The following is a 19,097-nucleotide window of genomic DNA, read 5'->3' as shown; positions in this document are numbered from 1 at the left end:
AACAAGATATATACAGCATAGTAACCATACACAGTAATGGAAATTAATTACATGGCATCCAGATTTTTTTTAAGCATACGTTAATGGTTAGTATTTGCTGCTTTTTCACTGCAATTTGAACTTTCTGTACTAGATATTTTACTGCTTGAATATTAAATATTGGCTTAAAAGCATAATTTTAAAATGCTGCCAGGTAAAGTATTATGTAAAAATCATGCTTGCACGTCTGCAAACTGAGAGGTATGTGTGAGCTTTCTGAAGAACTTCTCCAGGCTAATAGTCATAAAGCGTAGTCAACTCAGGCCAAAATGTGAGAGAAAAACACAACAGTGTAATTTAATTCATATTTCATAAACAAATACAACTTTTTACATTTGTACAGGGAAAGACTGGCACTAAGTTGGATTTTTATAGAAGCAAACCTCGTTAAGAGTTTACATGTTGAAAAAAGCAATTTTTGGCACAGGAATATCTGTGAATACATGTTCAGAAAGAAAAAAAACCCCACTGCGTAGGAATTTCACATTTAGTTTCTTGGCATCAGCACCTGCTGTCTAGTGGGTCAAGACAAAATACTGTGCCTTCAAGGGTTAATCCCATTTTGAACCCCTCCTGCAATGAAACAAGACATAGTTAATAAAAAGGAAAGTGGTTTCTGGAGGATTAAGCTCGCCTTCTAAAACCATCTAAATCTGAGTTTATCTTTAGGCAGATAAACCGTAAGGATACTTCAGACATTTACATTATTTGGTCAGCTGGTTTTTAGTAAGTCTTAGCGGTTAACTTATAAAAGGATGTATCTTGTACAACAAAAGAAATACAGTATGTATATAAAATGAAGAAAATATTGTAGAATAAAAATATTGGCTATTCATATACATAGGCTGACAGAAAACCAAACAAGCTTGACTTGCACTATGTTATTCCCGAGTAAAATTCAACATGATTTGTAAGTAGGAAAGATTAGGGCTATATGAGCAAAGAGTTTATTATATTTACACTTTAAAGATTCAGGTAAGGCACAGACTTTGTAACTAATACCCAGTGTCTCCTACATTCAGTGATCCTGTATCTTAGAAGTAGTACAACAAAAAGTATAGTACTCAACCACATCTCAGAGGTTTGTTCTGAATCGGTCCCTATGCAGTTCAATTGACAGGTGTATGCTTTACAGCCTACTGCCATCTGAGCTTCACTAAAAAGGCAAATAAAATCATATTTGCTCTCTTGCAAATGAACAAACTGTGCATTTCAAAGGCATGTAACTCAGTGAAATAAAATACAATGGTCTTTAGAAAGTGCAAAGAATTTCTTTAAAAGTTTGGACCAAAATTCCTTTGTTTACTCACATTAGTTTGATTAGTGGAAACACAAAAATGATTATAAGCTAGGTGCTACCACCCCCTCTATTGAAAAGAAATTAATTCTACAAGTACCTGCGTTTGGTTTACAAAAAGTACTGAGCTTGCACCAGTTCTAAAATAACAACAGCATTTTTAATACAGGGAAAGTGCTCTTGTTTCCATTTCTCTTTTTGCTTTAAATGAAGCTGAATAATCGTGGCTTGACCTTCAAGAGAAAAGCCACCTTTGAGTCACGAAAATTTCAGTCTGTTAGGTGAAAGTACTATAAAGCTATAGGCAATTGGAAACAAGGGCTCTGAATAGAAATGCCATGAGAACGTCAAGTCCAGTGGCAGCTGTCAAAGTGTTCAGTTCTGTGTTGTCTTAACATACAGATCACTTAGAGAATGTTGATCGTATGCTATGAAATCAATAATATGTGCTTTCATGAAGCAAACATCTTGTAAACAAAATAAATCTTTTTGTAAAGCAATCTGTATTGGGCTTAAGCATAAACCCAAGCCTTTTCTCATAATGAGCAGCAGTACCTCAAGAGCATACCTTCTGGTTTTAAAAGATAAAACCCAAGTCAAACAAGCTTAATTTCAAACAGATTTAAACCACAGGCTAGAATTTTAAGAGCATATGAGTATTTAATAACCCCACCAGCTACTGCCATCAGAAGAGTAATGTTGAGAAATAAACTTCCTGGCAATAGTGACTAAGTGATCTGAGATTTTCCAAGCAAAATTTGAATTTTTTCTAAAGGCAGATCCATACTATGACAGCCAGTAGCAGTACTGTGGTGTAAACCTTCTCCAATAGTGCTACCCAGTTTGCCTTACCTGGGTGACAGCGCTGCCAAAGCTCACTGGTGTATTTAACTCCCTCCCACCCTCTGCATTTTTCAAAGGGCTATCAGGAAGAGCATTCAATGCAAAAGATATTTCAAGCAAACAGTATCTGAAGTTCCAAGTCAAACACATCTTGGTATAAACAGACTTTGTTCACCTACCCAAAGGATGCTATTAATTGATGTAACTGCAGTCAAAGGAGGACTGCTTACACAGAAGGAGAATTCAGAGAATTAGCCCTACAGTCCAGCCTGTTAAATTGTAAACCTCACAGCTACATGTCTGAAATGCTAATCCTCTAAAGTATTTCAAGGCTGCTTCCAGTTTTGAGGTTGTAAAAGGGACTGTTTGTGCTTCAACCTGAGGATGCTTGATACAGCCGCAATAGTAGAACAGCTACAGCAACTGGTTTAACAAGGACAACCAGCTTCATTCTTAGCAGTCCAGAGAGCCCTTTCACCAAACATGCATCCCATTCACATCCTGCATGCTCTTGTCTTTCTTCTATACATTTAAGCACCCTTTGCTGGCGTCTTATGTAGCTGCGCTTTCAGTGCCCTTTTTCTGGCTAGCTAAGAGCAAATCAGATGATGCATTTTGAAGCGCACATATGTCACTGTTATTATGTTGATCATGTGGGGTTTTTTAATTTTTGTTTTAGTCCATACAAACTGATATTTTGTCACTTAGCTTGTGTTTGCTATGACTTTACTTTGAACTATTTCTACTACATTCTTGAAGAACAGTGGTCGTCTTGACCTTTCCTTCTGCAACTTCACTCCAGACCTGTTTCCCCCCCCATCTAGTCCTCTTCCTCTTTTAAGCTGTGATATTTTCCATTTAAAACAATCACATTTTCACATATTTGCAATGTGATCAATGTTAATCCATTAAGAGATTGCTGCACTATATGTATCATAATGCTTTAAAAAGCCTTTTAACTTTATTACCATAATGAACTATTGTCTGTTCTAAAAGAAAATAGTGATGTGGTTGCCAGGTGCTGTTGTCAGTTGCATACCTGAGAGCCTGGCTTCTTTTACGGGCAAAACTGGTAAGGAAGTAAAACCTCCTACTACAGTGCCAGGAGCCGCAGTGTTAACACATGCATATTTTAAAATGGCTCATGCACATAGCTGTCTCTAACAGGAACGTGACATTTCAATGTTCACCTGTTAAATCACACAAAACCCACTGTTGTCAAGTATCAGATACTAAGGTTCCTAGTAGGCTTAAACTTTCATGCCAACCACAGGATCAAAAAGGCCCAACAACATAAAGAGGACATCAAGGCAATCTAGACAGCCATCTGGGCATTCTTCAGATTTTAAAAGAATGTAAAATCCAGATTTTTTTTCTTCACAAATATTTAAGTGGAGGACAAGAAGTGTGTAGGAGTATAAATCAAAGCAAGCTGTATTGTCTTAACTGATATTCCCATTAAATTAAGCGCAGCCCTCAAAAGAAAAAAAAATCAGAACACCCTCAAGCCTGCAGACTCTTTGGCAAAGTGATTGCAATCACATTGCCAGAAAGCATGGACTTCAGATCTCCCACAGCCATCTCCATTCCTAATCCCTCAAGTTTTGCACAGTAACTCCAAATTCTTAAATAATTTTTGGAATCTCCAAAACTATACTTTGGCAAATATATGATATAAATAAAAAAAATTCGAATCAGCTGTAAGCAAGCAAGCCGTGGGAAGACAAAGTTTTAAAAAAGATTCTGCTTTACGTCCAAACACAGTTGAACTGTTATTAATGCAGATAATAAAGTATCCTATGCGGTAGTTCTCACAGCAGTGCAGAACACCATAAACTTTACGTCCACTTTCAGGAATACAGTTTATATATACACCTGAACTGCATACATCTCTCAAGTCTTATGGCTCTTACTTGAATCTATGCCTACTTCCAACTCTCCACACCAAAACCCAGCATTTGCAGCTGTAATAATAATGAAGTCAGTTGGAATGACCAAGAAGACTATAGATTATGATTTGTTTTTATCTTTTTTCTAATAAACTTGATTAATGTGTTAGGCAGAATATTTTTTATTTAAAAATGACATACATAGCCAGCACTTCGAACACATTGAATACCATATATATAAAAAATGCATCATTAATTTTAATACGCATAGTTTAAAATATTTTGCCTTGTGAAATTCAGACATTTCAGCTTCTAATAACATGTGTTCCTAGCATAACACACTACCTGTTCATTTAAAAAAAAGTGTGCTATGGCTTCCTGTACTTTACAGGGTCAGGAAACAGTAGCTCCTCATGTGGTCAGAAAATCTCTCAAATCCGCTGATCTACAGGGAATACAGAAAAAGGCCAAGGTCTGGTACTGGACAAAAGTGGGAACAGGAAGGGCTATGAAGTGTGCATCTATATTGTGCCTTGTTTCTGTGTTCATATCCCCATGATGACAGCGTCATGTAATTATTTTACTTTGGAGGCGATTTAACACAAGGACTGAACATCTTAGCTACCCAGAAAAATAATGGTGTTGTACGAAAGGATATGATTGGCCACTTAAAGAGAGGAACAAACCTTGTTTTCACTAGAAAAGGTAACCTGAAAACAACCCCTCTTCCAAAACTCCCACTTTTTTTGCGTCTATGATAGTAAGACATGAGCTATTCTGGTTTAAAACAGTAAACAGTGAAAGACAATGAACTTCCATTTTATCAGAAGATAAATTTGTTAAAGTCAACCTTATGGCTCTGAGGTTAACTCACTTATCAATTCACGCTAACTTCACTCAATGAGCTTAAGTCAGCACAAACCCAATGAACCAATGATAAATTTACAGGTTTCTGAGAAGGTAAATTAGAGGGCTGAGTGTTAACTTATTTCAGATGGAAAGACGACAAGCCTACTGACTGCATCAGGGCACGCAAGGAGAATGGCTTGCAGCTCCTGGAAGCTTTATGATATTAACTACCTTGAGATTTTAATAAATTATAGCAGCTGTTGCTGGTACGATTCATGATCCAGGGAAACTTCCCCTCACTGCAAGATTTCTGGGAAAATAGACAGATTCGTGTTATTAATGTCCAGATACAGTCAAAACAGAGAAGATGAAAATACGTTTCAGCATAAGGGTGGGGAGAAACAGGAGGCTGGATAGTCATCAGAGAGAGGCCTGAGCTGTAAAAGTCACATCTCAGCACATGTTTGAGTTACGAGCTCTCCAAAGAGATCAACAGAGATTGGACTGAGAAATGGAATGGAAAGAGTTCAAGTGTGAAAGTTGGATCCTCACTAAAGTGTAAACATAAAAGTGTTCCCCTGGAGGTCAGGGAACTTTATCTGATCTCATTAGGTTCAGAATATCAGATGCAAAGGAAAGACACCCACTACTTCAGAGTTCATTCTCCAACGCCTCTTCTGCTGTGCTGTGCTTTTCTCTCCCACTTTGCTTATGCGTCACCTTCGAAGCCATGCATACGCCGTGACAGCTTTTCTGCAGACTAGGGCATGTTTGCCCAGGCATCTGACACAGCTCTATGCGAGAAATAGGAGCAGAGAGTCTAGACTGAGTTGGTCCAACCAGGCTGTCACCAAGGCAGCTTGCCACTCTGAGTGTAGGAGAAGCTGTATTTAATACCCTCTCAGAATAAGTTTGTATTCTGAACTATTAGATGTGTTTGCAAACAACTTACCTTTGTATATTTAATGGAATACATATTTACTGAAACTGAGGCTGTACTTTCATAATGCGAAGATAACGGATTCCTTCAATCTGCATTCCAGAGAAGGAAAGAAGCCTACATTTTTCTTTCATGTTTTTTCATGTTGGATTTCCCAGAGCACATTATATGTTCTGTGCTTTTACCTTTTGTAGCATCCATTTCACCTTCCCTCCTTATAGGCTGTGTATCTAACAAACATTTACTTCTAGCACAGCTATCTTCTGCTCTTTGCAAGTTTTTAAATGATTACTTCCAAATAAAAACGCATTCATAAATGTGATTGTACTGAAACAAAAATCTAAGTATCAAAGGTTTTGCTTAAACCATTTCACTAATGACAATCTGATAATGAAAATTGGAGATTTCAGTAGTACACATGGAAAACAAACAGCAATGAAGATGAAGGCTTAGTATTAGCAGCTGGTAAGACAGAAGAAAGATAACTAAAATCAGCTGTCCCTAGCTTCAAAATTGTAGGCCCCTAAATATTAAAATGGCCCTGACTTAGAGTTGTATATATAAAATATAAATCTTAAAAGTTTATATATATATATATGTACACACATATACATAAAAACACCAGACAGGAACACATGCACACTTCAATTGTAAATGCTTTAAATACCGTTATTAAACTATGATATACCAACCATCGCTGACGCTAGGCACCCGGGAAAGCACAAGAAAATAAAAGAGAGATTAGGGAAAACGTTTCAATCTGTATTTTGCACCAACCACCTAGTAAAATAACTGCACATAGCTTTTGCTTTGGCCAAAGTTAGAATACTATTTTTTTTTCACATTCTGTCAGCTTTACACTTGTTCTCAATTGGATTATACATGAATAAGTTTTGAATCTACATAAAGACCCACTAATTAATTTTCAGTGGAAATATCAGGGTATGCTAAGACTGATATGCTGGACTCTCTACTTGTGAGATCAGTTTATAAAGCATACAAAAAAAGTTGGAAAAAATACAACCTGTATGTGCAGGGGGGAATACCCGACCAATGGAATATTCTTTGCAACAGCACATATTAATGCCGTAAGCTTTGGGGGTTTTGTTATTGGTTGTTTGTCTGCTTTTTTAGGTCAAGAAAGTACAAACAATTATATGAGTTTTTCATTTTGAGACTTCAAAAATATTTGATAAAGATTTCTACTGTTCCATTCACTTACGTTTTACGAGGTGATGGCACTCTGCAGCCTTACATGCTAACAATTAAAAATTTTGTCAAAACATTACCTGTAATAACAACTCTTAGTGTGTGACAGTTAGATATTTTCATAGGATTCCTCCTAGTAGCCACAGATGCTACAGCATACTTTTTCCTAAAATGGGCTACAGACAATGGAAACATTGATATATGTCAATGGGAGATACTAAAAGATTTGCTTTTTTGTGCCAAGGGGCTTGGTAATAACATTATAGCATTCACAAAACACAAGCATTTTTACTGGAATTGCAAAGAAGCCAGTTTTGGCTTTTAGCTGCTATCTGAAATCATATGGGCCAGAGTACAAGTGAGCAAGAATCTAAATTTCTTCACAGTGAGTGGCATTTGCCAGTGGCACCATCCTAAACCGACATGGAAAATAAAGTTTCACAATGAACAGGCAATAAAAATTTTACTCAGGAAAATTAAATGGTATTTAAATCTTATTTCAGCCACTTTGAAATGTTTCTGCTGCTCTTCAGGCAGAAGAGAGGAACTGAAGGAGGCTGAGAGCTAGCTCTCCTGGACTTTGTGGGTGCTTGAGATATAAGAGGGCTGGAAACCCTGGGAACACTTTCTGCTGAGGATCCTAGAAATTCAAGTTCCCAGTATTTCCAGCCTTCCATTTTGCTGGCAGTCTGCTGAAAAAAAAACCAGATAAGGAAGCTGGAAAGGAACTAGCAGTCTGGAAAGTCTGACTGAAGACAGCGATTTATTCCAAAACTTGAACGCGTTCTCCTAGAATTGCCTCAAAATTGGGTCAATAACTGAACAGATACTGTTGAGTGTTTCAGAATCGACAAATGTCTTCTGATAAAAACACATCAGTTTAGAATTCCTGAATCAATTCTCAATAGTTTAATTGTCCCAGAGTGCCATAGTCAAACACAGCTATTTTTAAAATGAGCAGAAAATTGCCATGGCCCCCTAAGCACATACTTTGCCTATGCCAATGCTATGAAAAACAAGACTGATGCTCCTGAGGGGAAAATGAAGGTATACTGGGATGGTGGTGATTGCTGGAACTGAGGACTAACAAGATCATTGTATCTGTAGGGCTCACTTCAGCTCTCTCTTTCAGCTCTCTCAGTCCCTTCCCAGGCAGGAGTAGCAGTATTCATTTTGATTACACTGCTGAGAAACCCTAAATTAGTGCAGGTGTCCATATTAATACCATGTAAGGATCTTCAGTCAAATTCAAACTCCAACTCAAAGACCTTGAGATATACTTGCAAAAGGAATAGTCAGAAATAGGGGGTTTTCTGTATATTTGCGAGTGCAGTCTGGAATACGTTTTCAGAATACTGTAAACATGTATTACAAGAATAGTCATAGAGCCATAGAAAACTGCATAACTGATAACTCAGTAGTTACCTGCATCTCATCTAGTTTGGACTGAATGTCTGGAGGGAAATCTCCTGCTCCACAGCTAAAAGGGTCAAAAGGTTCTGCTCCAAAAAGGTCTCTCTCTGGAACAACAGAAAAGTGAGTCACCAAGAGAAAAGGTATGGGCTACAACAATAGCACTTTGAAAAAGTCAGCTCACATCTCCTTACAAGCTGAATAATAGCACCTCCAGATATGCAACTGATTAACCCCAACTTTTAACATCCAAATTCGAAAGCCAGGTCTTGATTAGTTTTCCAAAGTTTAATACTCAAATATTTCTCCAAGAACACCATGAACCTCTGTTTAAGCCTCTATTTAGCTGTCATTAATGCTTGTGCCTTCTAGAGGAATTTTAGGGATCTGATGAGAAAAATTTGCAATTTGAAGAGGGCATCTCCTACTGAAATGCACTCTGGAATTGATGTGTAGGACTTTCATAAGTGAGGGAACAACTGGACATCAGTTGTCAAATGTCATCTTAACATTATGTCAGAAACATATTCTTGCAAACAAATTAGACTTCACATCCCCTGCCTGCCACTTCTCACCATCAGGTTAAAGACATCTTGGTAAGGACAAGGAACTACTCTTACTCATGGAAGGTAAGGCCTTCATTTGATAAGAGTTCCTCAATGCACAGCTGGTAGTAACTAAAACTAATTGTCAGAGTTTTAAAATCTTGGATAAGATCAAGTCAAGAAAGAAAGACTAAAAAAAGCATAGGACCATGACAGGTCACTTACCCTAAAATTCCACTAAATCTGGATCCATAAATAGAATGATTGCAAATTTCTCTCTTCAGATGCAATACTGTTTCTCACTTTTTCTTAACTGTAGTATGCTTTCTAGTGGTCATAGGTTTTGTTTGTTTGTTTGTTTCTTTTTTGTCTGGACAAGAAGAAACACCTCCAAGAGACTTTTTTTTGTTGCTGTTATTAGAACAGTGTAATGCTAGTTCTTCACATCTGACAGCCCAAATATTTTGGGTTGGGTTTTTTGGGGTCTGTGGTTTTTTTTTCCTTCTCAGTAGCAGGATTTTTTTTTTTTCCTCTACATATAACGGTGTCATCTATACAGTCTTTTTCTATCCCACACTGGTTGAACTAAAGCAGTAAGAAAATAATTTTGCTAACCCAACCACATTGATTGCAAAATTTACAGAACCAAGTTAATACTGTCTTGTCATCAGTGGAGAGAAAATTAAAACCATATCCTATGTCCTAACTTTCATGGTAGTCCAGCAAGAAACCTGGTAAGCATACTACCAACCTTAAAACAATGTTAGCTTAAGAGCATGAGAGTAAAAGAGGCCATTAGTATCTTTGAAATGACTAGCTAGTTTTCTGGTCAAGCACAAAATATTACCTGTAACATCCACGATATGGAAGCTGACAAGTGACTACTTGACAACAAAATCCATGTTGCAGTGTTACCAGTCATGTTATCAATGTTGACGCACAGGCATATAGCTAAACAGATGTCTTTATTCTGGCATCCCTGGAGTCAGAATTTTAGACCTGTACTTGTCTAGGGTCTTCAGCATTTATTACGCATATCAGTCTCCATGGGTTTTGACCCATGGGATCAATTAGGTGTTATCAGGCTGCACAATAGGCATTTTAAATAATTAGCAGCTACTAGCATTCACTCCCATAATAAAGTACAGAAACAAGCAGGAACTTGATTAATTACATATTTCAAAAACTGTGGCTAAACAGCTACAAACTGTCACATGGGACCAGGAGATGGCCCAGATCAGAGAGCATTATTCCAAAAGTCCACTTGAGCCAAAAAAAAATCTAGTCTTTCCTGGCAGAGGCAGACCACCTGCATGCGAAAGAGACTTTAGCTAGGATAATCTAATGTAAAAATTAGGATCCACCTCATCCCTTGCCTCTTTCACAGCCAAAATGGGTCTGCTCCAGTATAACCAGTGTCCTTACATGCTCCGATGCTCCTATCAAGTAACCTTCAGATGTGTAGGAGCTTTGACTTTCCATCTAACCTCGACTGGGCAAGAAGTGATTATGCTTTTTGCTCTTTGTAAGTTTGTTCACTATCTAAGTCCATTTTTTTTCTTTTTCTCCCCACTCAAGTTCTTTTTACCCTTAAAAGGAGCTGACAGTTTTCTGTGTGGTCAGACAGCTAAAAGCAGCCAATTTCAACACCAAGGCTTAGCAAACATTCAAGGAATGTATTTAGAAAAAAAAGGTAAAGAACACAACTCTTGCATTTCTTAGTACTGAAATATGACTTATCGTTATTTTTGAAAGCAAGTATTTTGTATACTATTATGCATATTATCTCATTCATGCCTTATTATTGGTCTTTTATTAATGACAGCACTTCTGAACTCATTAGCAGGAGAATGGCAGAAGCTTTAGCTCCTTTAATGTCACCTGCCTTCAGGTGAAGGATTACTTCATTTATATTGTTAATCAAGGCAGACTTTAAAATTAACCAGAGTGTAACTTATTCCAAGTGACAAAGCTAATAAACCCTGTACAGAATCAAATTCAAAACAGAGAAGGATTTTCTAGCTAAGTTTCTATGAAAAATAATTATTTTGGGAACTATATCTATTATAACTTCCTAACCATTTCAGTAAACCAGCTGAAAAAGTCCATAGTACAATTGCTTTTCTGCATTTAAAATTCCTGTGTTATATGAAAGTGTGTTATTTGGCTTTTCTGCTGCATTTTGCATCCTAATCTTCTTTACCTTAGCTATCATCCAGGCACAGACTTATGCTGATATATGCTTTCCCCAGATGTCCTGGAACAGCTGTGATGACAAATAAAAATTAATCACACTGAAGACAGGGACCCAAGAAAATACTTGGAATAAGCTGAGGTAGTGAAGTCCAGGAAGCCTTTCCCTTAGCTGCAGGCTTCTCCATATTTTTTTTTCTTTTGGAATTATTACAGCATAAAAAAAATGGTTCCACCATTATTCTGACAACATACTCTTAAATATCTCTGGAAAGATAGCATCTCAGAGCAGACTTCTACATCTGCCAGTTGTGACCTTGGATTGTTCAAGAGGCATTTGAGTAAAATAAATGTTGAACAATTTGATGAAGACTGTTCCTCTCCAGTTCTTTTCTAAGATATAACAATAAGGCTGTGCCAACAGGAAACATAAATTAATTCCTCCTTTAATTAATTAAAACTAATAAGTTAATGCTGTCCTTTAAGATAACTTACGAGAACGTTTGCAATCCTTTACTCCACAAGGAAGCAGCAGCATGGTCTTTAACACTGCATTTTTGGTTGTGCTTACTATGCATTGGTCAATTGTTCAAATAAGCAATCACTATACTGGGCTGCAATGTTTATGTTCAGCCTGCAAGCTGGTTAAAGTGTTAAAAGAAGTATTTCTCAGCAACATTTTGAGTAGAAATACAATTCTGGAAAGGACTTTTGCTTTTGAAAGAATCACTTCTTTGCAAGTATTACCTAAAGATACACCGCATACTTGTCCAATCTACAACTTCCTGTCCAGAAATCATGCAATTGTCTCCTTTAAAATAAGTAAAAACAATCTATTTGCTATCACTGATAGTCCCAGTAGTGAGCAGACATTTACTGAGAAACCATATTGGTATATTGCTGAGCAAGAACTCAAAATTTCAAGAATATTCTCCCTTTTTTAAAGCTTAAATGCTTTGGAGATAACTGCCTTACCACAAAAAGGTCAGTGTTGCACTCTTCTAGTGTTAGAATGCTGGGTTTCTTGAACTACATGCTGTGAACAAGTCAATGCAAAAGGTATAATTTATAACCCCGCAATTTTTGCTGGGGAAACTACCCTATGGAGAGCTGGCAAGCAAAACTCTTAACTCTAGGCACTTCTCTTTATGAAAAGCTGAACTGTCATCCTGGTGCTAATTACCATCTGTGAAGCTCTTGGTCTTGGAAGAATCCAAAGTGCTTGGTATTGTTACCAGTCTCCTGCAAATGAGACCTGTCTTTCCTGTGCGGTGTTATTCTTGGGTAATTTGTCAAACTGACCAGTTGATGAGGAAGATGAACTTTGGCTTTTAAAAGCACATTTTGCTTGAGCAGCACAAGTGCCATCCCTAGGTAACAGGCAGATGAACCTGAGACAAATGAAGCAACTGAGGTTGACAGTAGCAAATAGATGGTGCACCCTTATCTTTCTCCTTGTTTACTACTGAACGTGATAAAGGTGAAAGTTATAAAAATTATAAAATCCAACAAAATCACCCTGTAATTTCATCAAAAGGAATGGGAAAAAACCACTCAAGTGCAGTGACAAAGAGAGTAGAGATAAGAACATGAAAAGATTTCCCTCAGGAAATGGGAGACTCCAAGCATCGGCTCCTCTTGGTTGCCACCTATCTGACTTGTATCAGAGAAAGAAATACCAGCTTGCTTGTACTGGCAGTAATAACATCACATAAAACAACATATTATTGTATATTATTGTAGTAATGTAACATTACACAGCTTGAATAAGGTTCTTACGGGACCTGAACTTTCTCATCTATAGACAGTAAGTCCTTGTCTGATTATATAATAGTCCTCTTCTGTTTCAAATTACACTTTTGAAATACACCAAAATGTGTTAATAGCTGATGAATGCAACAATTTTCAACATTTAAAGTACCATGACGTACACTGAAAGAGGAGGTGTCAAAAGTATAAAGACTATGAGATACTTCTGTAATCTCCCTCTGAAGCATGGAACAGAGAATTAACAGACACTGACTGCCACGTCTCTGAACCACATCACCTTAATTTAATGCAAATGAATGAAGTGCAGAAGAAACAACCATTTTCAATGTACATATCACTAAATAAGCAACTTATTTATAGTATTTTCTATACTACAAACCCCACTGATTAAACGACTACGAAACTTACATAGCTGGAATTCTCAAGACCACTCAGCATTAAGTGCTGACCGCTACAAGATTTCTAGCCACACTTTCAACGGAACCAAAGTGGGACAGTAGCTAAAAAACCCCATCTCTTCCTATAATTCAATCAAGTTATTACTTCTGAAGCTGGATATTCACATTGAGATCAACTTTATGGCACTGGCTGGAGTTTCAGAAGAAAAAATTTGAAAAAACAAAATGACTTCTTGGAGGGGGTGTCTTTGAAATATTTTTTTATTGTTCTTTACAAAGCTATAAAAATTCTCTTTAATATCACAGTTCTAATATTCTATTAGAATATTCTAATATTCCTTAAAGTTATTTAATAATAGTTAATATTAACTATTCCTAATAGAATAGTTTTAAATTCTGTTAATACACTCTTTGAGAAACCCATAGAAATTAATTAAAAATCTTCTCTAAAAAAGAACTTCTTTTTTTTTATTGAATCAATAGCCTCGACATCTACTTTCTCTTTAGAGGGTGACAGTCATTCTGAGCAATGGAACCGAAAGGTGCATAGGATACGGTATTGGGGAAGACATTCACTGACAATGCATTTTTATAATTGTGCACAGCTCTCATTCATACCTGAAAATTCTACATACTAGCAGCATTCCCCAAAACAGGCAGAAACTCTTCAAATGTGGTTTTACATGGTGGCAGGCAATAACATAAATGTTCCTTACCCATACTAAAATAGACATCAGAAATAGAAGATACTATGCACAGACTGATATTTCTACAACCTCTACCATTGCTTGTATATGCTCCACTCCCCTTTCCCCCAAGGGATTTCCAAAGCTTTTAAAAATACTTTGTGGACTCCTAAAAGATTTCCAGTGAAGCCATGAACTCTACCCTAGCTGCTTTCAAGCCTTTGGAAAATAAAATTGCTATTGTTAATCATCTTTTGAAGATCTTTTAGGAGTGGTTCACAGATCTGGAAAGGTTCATCAACTATAACTGAAAAATAAAACTGTAGATGATATAAAAAGTAGTATTAAAAAAAGCATTCCAAGACAGTCTACATCTTGAGGAATTTCTTCAGCTCTCTGTTCTGCATATCACCACCATACTTACTCCACCTGCTGTCTTCGACAGAAATGTAGGCTTTAGATGCTACAACTGTGGCTTGACAAGGAAAGAACTAACAGAAGTAAAAGTATTTCTTGAAGGAAGTACAAAAAAGATACTGTAAAAGAAAAGCCAAGTTAAAATCCCCAACCAAACTCCTTCAAACTGTTTATTTAATAGTTTCAAGCAAGTAAATAATTTATAACGTAACTTGGCACAACATCAATGACTTTGGGAAGATGGTGAAATGAAATGGCATTATTGAATGTGATTTAAAAAAACTGTATTTGGCTTTTCATGCAAAATGTACGTAAATCTTTAAAGACGCTTTATTAAAAAAAAGATATAACGCAAGCAAAAACTAGGTCAGTTGTTACAAAACTTACTGATCTCTGTAGATCTACTGGGTACTGGAGGAGGCTGTGTACCATTGCGAGTAGGTGTTGATGACTGAGGGGATATGGGAGAAAAGGGAACCATATCAAAGATGTCAGTAGAGGGTGATTTAGGTGTCACACTGCCTGCCTACAATAAGGACAATAAACATTAGGGCAATATTTCACATGATAAAGATCACAATACTGAATTCTTCAGCATGCAGGTAAGAGCCACATATTCAAAAAAGTTAAAAGTAACCATCAGCATGCAAAAAACAGCTCCTGACACCAAGCAAATGGCATTTGCAGTTCAGAGTCTGAGACATGCTAAAACTCTCCAATACATAAGCAGCATTGTAACTTTTCCATTTTCAGTCCACCTTGTACAGCCAGAAACGTATCACAGTTAAACCTGAAAAAGCTGGTGACAAGCAGTTCTCTATTGCAGATGTATGAATACAGATGTTCAAAAGACCCATTTAAGGTAATACTGCAACAACAATATGCTATGCTCTGGAGTGCACAGAACAAGTAGCTAAAATTAAAAGATACAATCCCAGTATTTCTTGGTTACTAGTTCCTTCCTTACATGATCACTTATTTGACAACCTAAAATACCTGGTGCATTCAAAGCTTCAAATGTGTTTTTTCAAAAGAAACAACCTAGACATGCAATACACTAATATTAATATCCAACATAAACCTCTCATCCTTGAATATAAAACAGAAGTGATTTCATTAGTAAGGCCCAGGAATTTGGAAGTGTTCAAAGAAATACTGGATAAGCAATGAAATCCCAAACCCAACAATTACCATGGTTCTACAGCCATATTTATTTTTGAGTGATTCATTCCTCCTGCCATCAGTCCACTACTTCAAAAACACAAATGAGGCACAGTCAAAGTCAGAATAAACTGAACATCAAAGACAGATGATGAAATAGAAGAAAACTGAGGTTGACAAGCCAAAGGCAGAATATATATGCAAAACTAGTTTGCATGTTAATGTTATTACTTAGACAATACCAACCCCCCTACATTCTGTGTATTAGAAAGATTATACAGCCAGGCACAGGGAAAGGCTGCTACTTTCAAGTAAGATTCAATTTGACCAATATATTCTCATGAAAATTTTTTAAGCACAAGTTAAATTAGTCACGTGGATCCTTTTCTTCAGCATACATTAATACAACAACCTGGCAAGCAGGTGGTCTTTAGCACTCCTGGTCCATGAGTTTCATGGACCTAAATCTTATTTTGGAATGCTACTTTCTTTAGTGCCTCTGCTGCAGCAACCAAAGCTGCCCTCTGATGGCACACGCCACAGATTTCTAAGCCATGTCCTTAGGTAGCCCTGAACTACCTCTGTTTCCCTCTGCAGGCTGCAGTGGCTGCTGAAAAGGAAAGGATATTGATCCACAGTCTTCCACTGAATACACTGCTTAAAGAGAAAACTAGACTCTGAATTCCTACGCTTCCTATTTCTTAGAAGTTTTGAATCTGTATTTTAAATGTGGATTAAGTGAGATCTAGAACTGTTCAATATCTCAAAAACCCTGGGATATTTCTACCTAGGTATACTGAAGTATACCAAGAAAAAAAAAATCCACATTTAACATGCTGCCTTTTTTTTTTTTTGGTTCTATTTAAACAAAATATTCTCTCAGCCATGTTATTCCCTGGTAAGACCACAGCTGAATTACTTCACACAATAACTAATTTTTAAGATTTTTACACATACAGTACTCTTACTGACCTCAACACGAGTTAGCATTGCAATTTCAAAGATCATCTGTTGTGAAGACATTTCAGTGCAGTGTTTAGACACAATAGGTTCTTATTACTACGTTCACGGACCTTGTATTAACCTCCTGGCACCTTTGTGCATACTCAAGAGAACCAGTATAATTTAAATCAGGGAGATCGCTGGATGTCATCTGCTCCCACTCAAAGCAGGGCAACGGATGTGCTTGACCCAAAGTAAACATATAATGAATCTCATATCCCTTTCCTCATACAAACAAAACTCTCTCTGATTGTAGATAGGTTTTTGTCTGCATCAGGAAGGTAGGATCAAGTTTAATGCATTAAGTGTATGCCATGTATTAACCTACATTTCCCATCAACGTTCATGGATAATCCTAGAATGCCATGGAGACAGTAAATGCTGATGTAGATTCTCCTTATTTTCTAAGTGTTTATGGCTACCTAGAAGCTAGATAAATAAGCAAACAGTATTTATGTTTAGTCTTAAATGAGTCTTTTAGGCAAAAAAAGCAAACCCAAACTTTACACTGTCATTTCCTGTCTATATGCCATTTTGTTGAAGCTACTAGCCATTTTGATACTATTGATACAGATAGTTTAAGTAAAACTATAATTTAGTTATTTTAAGAAATGTATATTTTGAATACATGAGCACAAGAAGCATTTTTATTTCATGAACACATGCAGAAAGCCAGGATGTTTGCCAAATACAGCCAAATGTTACTTGCAAATGAAAGAAAAGTTTAGAGTATAAGCATATTGCTATGAAAAAGCAGGCAATATGCTCATTTCATATCTAAGAATAATTTTCAATCTTCATTTTGCACAGAGTTTTTATAAAGAATGCAAAAATGTATTTAATGGCTGATTGCTTTTCTCTTAATTCATGGGGGGAAAGCCCTTGAAGTTGGACCTTAAGTATTATTTGTTTTGAATAACTATTCTTAATAATAACACAGAGGTAATTAATTAATGGACTAATTTAAACATGTTGGGAAAATAAGAACTTAAGTTTTGGGGGTGGGAGAGAAAAAGCTATGTAGAAGTCAATCTTCACCAATTCCATATTTTAAGAGCATCCCTAGAGAACGTGAGACATCTGCTCTGTCCTTTAACTGCTGTACAAAATGCACATTTTTAATACAAGTTAATCACAACAGAGAACAAGGAAAGCCAAAAAAACTGAAAAAGCTTTTGCACAGCAGGATTACACGAGGTCTTAGGCAGCTGTATTCACTGGTTGGCTTTGGAAGACCACTTTTTGAAGGTGGTGGTATTAACAATCCAGATGGTACTCTAGAGTCAGGAGAACTCCTAGGAGTAAGCGTAATGGAAGAGATATCTAAACAAGGAGGTGAATCCTCACTGTTACACCAGAAAAAAGTAGAGGGTCTTTGAAACATATGTTCATCATTATCACACTTTATGTGCAGCAGCTGAAAAGGAATCAGAGAAAGAGAAAACACTCTGAGGAACCGAATGTGGTAACGTCAGGGAATGAATTGTCAGCAACTTGTTGTTCAGTGCTATAGTTACAAGGTACAGAACTTGAAAATATTGTAAACCAAAATCTAAAAATATACCACAGGAAGAGATAACCTAGTATTAAGTGGAATGAAGATGACTTGCTCCTTGATAAATACACCAAGTAAAATGAAGACAGGCATCTTTCCAAAAGCGAGTGTGTCGGATGTACTGACAAATGTCTAAATCCACCAACATATCAGCAATATCTCATATCTGCACATGTAAATTAGCAGGTAAGCACATATCTGGGGAGAAGAGTTACTCTGGTGGTTAAAGCACAGGACAGAATTTTCTTTCCCCGAACAAGGAAACATCTACCATTTATATCCCACCAATATTTAAAGAATATTTAATTATTTAACTAAAATCTTCTTACAGTACAAGGTCTCGGTGTACAAATTTTAATGTTTATATTAATACTAGACTTTGTTTCATTTCCCTGTCTATAGAATTTGTGCACCTAAGTATTTATGGACAATAATACCCTTCTGCCATCTTTTCTGTGTGGATAAATAACTAATTGAACTTGGTATTTTCAGTAGGTATCTCAAAAGATGAGACTCATTATTGCAAAGCAAAGGAATCCTCATGTCCCTACAATAGCAGCACAGGATGCAGGTCAGAGTAAACCTTTGCTGCTGGGAAAATAAAAAAAGTTGAGGATTGTAAGATTCTCTGATATCTTAACAAATCCACAGAACAGCTTTGAACAGAGACAAATTAATAAAATCCACACCAGAATACAGATGGTAGGAGAGTTCACCCAAGATGACAAAGTGGTAACTGCAAGGTTCTGGTCTGAATTAGGCAGACAAGAATCTGAAGCTAGCAGCCTCATATGACTGGGGACTATTTAACTATATATTCCAGCAAGATTCACTGTGTATTGAGAGCGAAGCTGAGGGCTTTGTGGGCTTTGATAAAAAACAAAATCCCTT

The 19,097-nt window shown here is 36.7% G+C and overlaps 1 protein-coding gene across 5 annotated transcripts in view; it reads right to left on the bottom strand.

Annotated features, from left to right (window-relative positions):
* Positions 1–311: 311 nt before the first annotated feature.
* The window catches only part of GULP1 (GULP PTB domain containing engulfment adaptor 1), a 163,645-nt gene continuing 144,859 nt past the window's right edge, over positions 312–19,097 (bottom strand). For 2 of the 5 annotated variants that reach the window (XM_049806240.1, XM_049806248.1), the window contains 4 exons: positions 14,876–15,014; positions 8,492–8,586; positions 6,525–6,560; positions 312–612 (listed from right to left, as the gene is read on the bottom strand). In XM_049806240.1, coding sequence (XP_049662197.1) covers positions 541–612; positions 6,525–6,560; positions 8,492–8,586; positions 14,876–15,014 — 342 coding nt within the window. In that variant the 3' untranslated portion in view covers positions 312–540. Of the gene's footprint in view, positions 613–6,524; positions 6,561–8,480; positions 8,587–14,875; positions 15,015–17,843; positions 18,069–19,097 lie in introns of all 5 variants that reach the window. The other 3 variants (XM_049806270.1, XM_049806262.1, XM_049806254.1) reach the window with 3 other exon arrangements.

Source organism: Accipiter gentilis, chromosome 1 (assembly GCF_929443795.1).
Source record: "Accipiter gentilis chromosome 1, bAccGen1.1, whole genome shotgun sequence".
NCBI lineage: Eukaryota > Metazoa > Chordata > Aves > Accipitriformes > Accipitridae > Astur > Astur gentilis.
Note: the sequence above shows the minus strand (reverse complement) of the source record. Positions and strands in the feature narration are given on the sequence as shown.